This window comes from Drosophila novamexicana, unplaced genomic scaffold (genome assembly GCF_003285875.2).
Source record: "Drosophila novamexicana strain 15010-1031.04,08,12 unplaced genomic scaffold, DnovRS2.1 tig00000512-arrow-arrow-pilon, whole genome shotgun sequence".
Classification (NCBI taxonomy): Eukaryota; Metazoa; Arthropoda; class Insecta; order Diptera; family Drosophilidae; genus Drosophila; species Drosophila novamexicana.
The window spans coordinates 83,966-89,990 of NW_020824809.1; the positions used below are offsets into that span (position 1 = coordinate 83,966).

General features: G+C 40.2%; 1 protein-coding gene across 5 annotated transcripts in view; it reads left to right on the forward strand.

Annotated features, from left to right (window-relative positions):
* Window positions 1-4,229, forward strand: part of LOC115761986 (homeobox protein Nkx-2.4) — a 48,265-nt gene extending 44,036 nt beyond the window's left edge. For 2 of the 5 annotated variants that reach the window (XM_030704034.1, XM_030704033.1), the window contains exons 6-7: window positions 1,629-1,715; window positions 3,586-4,228. In XM_030704034.1, coding sequence (XP_030559894.1) covers window positions 1,629-1,715; window positions 3,586-4,023 — 525 coding nt within the window. In that variant the 3' untranslated portion in view covers window positions 4,024-4,228. Of the gene's footprint in view, window positions 1-1,628; window positions 1,716-3,585 lie in introns of all 5 variants that reach the window. The other 3 variants (XM_030704039.1, XM_030704035.1, XM_030704036.1) reach the window with 2 other exon arrangements.
* Window positions 4,230-6,025: the final 1,796 nt, after the last annotated feature.

Sequence of the window (6,025 nt, forward strand, 5' to 3'; positions counted from 1 at the left end):
AATATGGGTTAGGGATAACGCAGATTGTAGCATCCCAGGATATAAGTTTATAGAAGACCTAGGGACGATGGGTACGGAAGGGTTGGAATTTTTATCCGCAGCCACATAACGTATAAAATCATAAACCTCGACAGCAGCATCGAAGCAATAGGCATAGAAACCCTCAACCTTAAGAGCAACATTAACGTATTTATTTTATAAGCGCCACCTGCCACAAGCGTGGTCAACTTTAGAGAAGCAACCCCTCCTTCGTAGGGGGTGACACAAATGCGAAATCCACAATATGGGTGCCACAACAGCGACAGAAAAGGGCACATACTTGATAGGGCAGCTTTGAGGGCCGGCTTTATTTGCCTCGCCCAATCGCCTACTTTCTCGCACAGCCTAGTATACTTCGGCCCTAGACCTTTCCTTCTGCAATGCAAGCATGTCTTAGACTACCTGGGAGGTCAAGAGAAATAAATCTCAGTAATCATTTTCCGATTGTCCGATTAAAATAGCAAAAGAACACTACATCATCAGGTAGTCATGGGGCTGAACGCGTCTGGGCGGGCTGTCCTATTGCCTGCTCCAGAGGCTATCAGCAGAAAAGAAAGCAGATCTATTCACACTTCTGAACGAAGTATTGCAGCGACAAATAATCCTAGAAAGCTCTTTCTCCCACAGCGAAATGCATAAATGATCTGATAAACAAAGTACAAGACCTTTAATCTAATAACCTCCAAGTCTTGGCGGCTGTGTGTTGGTGGACAGATTAGTACGCAAACTTGGGGCCATGATATTTAGTGCAAGCGAGGTGAACTGGATCGCAAGCTTTCTCAGCAGACGGATACTGACCAAGGGTAACCCGAAGGTAGTGGTGGACAGGGGAGTACGTCAAGGCAGCTGTCTAAGCCCGTACACGGCGGAACTGAATAGAAAGCTGTACAAATAAACATTTTTTTTACTATTTACCTGATTAATTTGAAAAGGTAAAATTCAGTACTATAATAATATTTTAATTTCATCAAAGAAATTGGGAAGTGAGAGAATGTAATGGTGCTTTTTCGATGCAGAACTAACTAAAAACCGTTCCCTTGCCTTCAAAGTAAAAGGTGATAGGCTGGTCGTAACACAAGAGCAACTTGGGATTACCTCCGACCCTCTATAGCTACCGTTAGGTTTAGTCCAATACACGGGTAGACACGATTAGCAAAACATATAAACAAGAGCTGCTCGAGATTACCTTCGCCTCTCTATGGCTACCGGTGACGTCAATAATCTAAGGATAGTCGAAGACAAATATCAAATACCGGGATTGGCTCACGGACGACGGGACGTGGCCTCGATTAGCTACAACAGATTAACACGGCACTGTTAGGTTAGATGTAGGTTAGATTGAACGACCAGATAGTCAAATTCGAAACTATTATGTTTTTAACAATTCATTATTATAACTCGTTAAACTAAGATTATTAATAATTGACTTTTATTTATCTTCACGATCCCTGTCGCTCTGCTTGGAGCCCTAGCACTCCCCTGTACGCTTACTGATTTTCAATTACATATATTTATTTAATATACTTATCTACTAATCCAAATAAACCAAATCATTTGATCATTAACTAAATTGGCATTCATATTTTCAGGTAAAAATATGGTTTCAAAACCATCGGTATAAGTGCAAGCGACAAGCCAAGGAAAAGGCAATGGCTGAACAAAATCAACACAATCAGGTAATAACCTTATGCCTTGTCTTACTCTCGAGTAATAATGTATGCCGATGATGATTATTTGTGCCTTGTATATATATATATATCTTATGATTCCATTCGATTGTGTAGTCCATTTGCATTGTGTGCTCGGTTAAAACTCACAACTATTTTTAGACCACAAAAAATTGTATACTGGTTTTGTATAAAACGAGAAAAACGACCCTTACAAAGTAATTTTATTCTTTATCAGCATCAATAATGAAGCCGATCTAGCCATATTCATATAAACGCGTTGATATCAGATCATAAACCTTGCCCTTTTTGCAAGCAAAGATAAAAATCGATATCAAAATCCTATTTTTGAGCAAATCACTTATGTTTTAAGAGCTAGACACCACTTGCTATTCATTGGCTGGCTTTTACCAGCCTTTTCCAGTCACCCTTCCGGTCCCTTTGATACAAGGTCCTACCGTTACTGCCACAAAAAAATAACTTAGCTTTCCGACCTAGTCTCTATTCTTTATCAGAATGTAAGAGGCCTTATATCTAAGCTCCTTAATATTTTTATGGCTAGCACTTCCTTCGATTTTCATTTTTAGAAATATGGTTAAATTGAACCATATCTGATTATGAAGTTTTTTCGAACAATTTCATTCGGAACCTTTTGTTTTACTACGCTTACTTACGCTGAGATTGTCTCAGTAAAGATAACTTTTCCTTCACGCCCTATTTATATTACATGTTTAAGTTTATATTAAAATTTTTTGTTGTATTAGAGAAGTTTCTACACATGTGCGTGATAATGACCTTTTTATCGAGTTGGGTGATTTTAATTCACCGAAAATCTCTTGTTCACTGCCGATAATTATCTAGTACCCTCAGCACAGTATGGCTGATTCATGATTCTAAGATCTGCTTTAAACTTCATATAGGTGTCCATGGATTGATTAAACGTTTGTTTAAGTAGTTTAATAATCCCTTCATAAGCAAACTTCTATACATCTCTCTTGTTCGCACTATCCTTGAATTCTACTCTTTCATCTGGTCTCCACAGTATAATAATAGCCAGGATCGTATTCAGTCAGTTGAAAAGAAATTTATGCGTTTCGCCTTACAAGGTTTAAATTGGGACCTCAATCTTCGCTTACTATCGTTCTCCAGCAGCCTTCTTCATCTTAATCTTCTTCGCCTTTCTCCGTCCAGATCTACCAGGAATTATCGCCCCCGATTCTTACCAACGTGCACAACAGATTACTCTCTGCACATCTCTTAGTGTGTAATGTACAAAGATAACAATATCACGTTTACACCTTTTCTCCGGCGCACTTTCGCTCCCCTAATAAATTCGTTACTTTCAGGATACCTTCGTAAACTATCTGACTATACCCACCTATGAGCAGAGGCATATCTGGTCGGACAGACTATAAATCTTCCCCACCGGGTCGGGGATTTCCCTCATTATCTCTTTATCCTAAACACATAATACCCTAAATAAATGTTTTTTTTTCTATTTTTTGTTTTTTGTATTTAAAAATACTATAGTAAATTAAGATTATTTTTAAAATTTATTTAATAACAATTGTATCAAAATTATCTGTGAAGGCATGGCTGGCTGGGGTATCATGCGTTGATTGCTTTCATAAAAATCGAACAATAAACACCACTGCATAGTGGACGGCTAAGATATGAAGTAACATAGCAACTGTTTAATCTGCGCAGCCTTAGTGTGTGTATGTGTATTTTATATATAATTATAGACGGAAGCAAGAATGTTTGTAATTTAATCTGGATTCAGAGTATGGAAGAGTGAAAAATGTGTACTAGTTTATAACAACGATTGGAGAAATAGACAATCATATAAACATATTCTGTTTTAATTTTATATTTTCAGTCTGCAAGCTCGCCAAGACGCGTCGCTGTTCCAGTTTTGGTAAAGGATGGTAAGCCGTGCCCTGGAGCAAATAATGCAGCACAACCACAAACGCTTAATAATAGCTCCACAACTTCTGGTAACAACAGCAATAATAGCAATGGGAATGCAAATGGTGTAACTGGAACAGCTGCAGTTACAGCCAATGTACCGAGTGTACTAAATTTGATCCCTGGAGATACACCTAACTCACACTCACCTGATACATCTTCATCTCTAATAGCAAGTTACGGTGGGACAGTTGGAGGTTCCAATGCTTCTATGTTACAACAACCCTGCAATAATGCTCTTATGTCAAATAGCTTAGCTATGGCTTATCGAAACCAAAATAATTTTATTTCGAATGGTCATCAGCAACAGTGTGGAGGTTATTTGCCATTGCAAGGTAGAGCATGGTAAAATCACCTTTATCATGACATTCTTTCGGTTCTGTAGAAACGTACTCAATTCAGTTATATGTAAATTTACTGACAACAGAAATTAAAAAAAGTTGTTCAATTTAATTTCAGTTTCATAAAATGAAATTTTTGCTTATATACTATCAATAATACATAAGTTATAAAACAAATAAATAAAAGTTTCCAAAATCCTCTACAAAATGAATTATTAGCAATAAGTGTATATATTTATAGGTCAATGTATTAAACAATAAACTATAAACTTAAATGTGTTCAAATGATTTTAAAATTTAGTGGCTTACATGAATATAAATATACAACATAAAATGCTTTAAATCAAATGCTATGTTATCTAAGACTAAAAGAAATTACCCAGCGATTCCCGGGCCAAATCAGTAATTTTAAGGTGGTGGTTTCAGGGATTTCCATCGTGTGGTTCTGTCAAGTAGCGTAGCCAGATAGATAGAATGCACAACTAGAGGATTCCTGAACCGGTTGGACCTAGAACTACTAGTTTCCAAGCCATTTAGATATTCAGGTCGGTGAAAATATTCTCTTTCCTGAAATAGTGGAACCAGCCCACATTGGTCATCCGACGCAATGACTTAGCAATGGCAGCCTGGACTCGTCTATGAGTGGTGCCACATGCAGTGCCCCATTTTATTTTTGGAAGCCCTATGCCCTTAAAAACCTCACGTTAGCCGTTAGAATAAGCCGGCTCCTCTAAGGAGCCAATCCACTTTGCCCAATCTTCAGGGGTTGATATTCGGGTTATTATTGAAGCGGGAAGAGTTTTCATATTTTAAATTATATTTGGTGATCACATGTGTGTGTATGTTCCGTGCACCACAGGCAAAAAGCGAACACTTACAGTGACAGTGACACTAACCAAGCCCGCCCACGGGGCTAACAAACAAATTGCGCCCGGAGAGCGCAAAAATGACAAGTGTTGCTACTAGCAGTCTGTAGGGGACCCACGCAGTCGTCTGGGCACTTTCTCTTGGTCTCTCCTCTTCATATATAAAATAATCATCTCCTTGACAAGCACTAATAACTGATTTGTTACAGTTGCTGTTGTCGCGGACTTGCAGCTCCGCACTTACACTTTTAGAAGCTCCCAATGGCGATCCCTCTACCAAGGCAGAAATGGTCAGCGTGTCTAACTTGCCTCGTCGAGGCTAGACTAGACGAATCAAGACACTTTCTTAGTGTAGAAGCTCACAATTAAAAGGACAGTCAGATTTACCTCTCCGATCATTGATCACTTTGGCCTCTAGCTTCGATCGGACGAGGAAAAGGCGAATGCGTTTTGTACAATACGCTGAGGGTCTATTGCATTACGCCATATATGAGCCGGCACAGGAGTTGCACCGGATATACGAGAAGGATCCGAAGGAAAGCCTCCCATGTCAGGAAAAGGGAGCATCGCCTCGGCAACAGAATACAGAAAAATCGAAGGAAAGTCTCACAGGGAAGGGGAGTGCCTGACCCCTCTGCAAATGGGTCGCAAGTATGCGTGCCAGGATCGCCGAAAAGCCAGTCAAGGACGAGGAAGACGAGGACAACGACGAGGACTATATTTCCATTTCGTCGGGCCTTTCCACGGTCGATACATGGCAACACGATGCTACTGGTGTTCCATGATGTCTTCTCAAAGTGGGTGAACTTAGTCCCACTCAGGAGGGCTACGGCGGCACAGATAGCGTTTCAAGAGAAGATTTTGAGGAGGTTCGGGGTGCTCAACAAGTTTGTGTGCTACAGGGTACAGTATACAAGCCGTAGCTTCAAGTCTTTTCTGGAGTCCCTGGGTGTATTCAGAATTTATGGGAGCTCTTTCCTGCTAGCGGTCAACACAAGTGTGGCGGACTCGACAGGACTCAGCCCAGCTTTTCAGATGCAGGGTAGGGACCCGCGATTGCCCGCCGCTCTGTACGATCAGGTGACTCCGGGGTCCGTAACTAGTGCGTTCGACCCAAGGACAAAGGCGGATAAGTTGAAGGAAC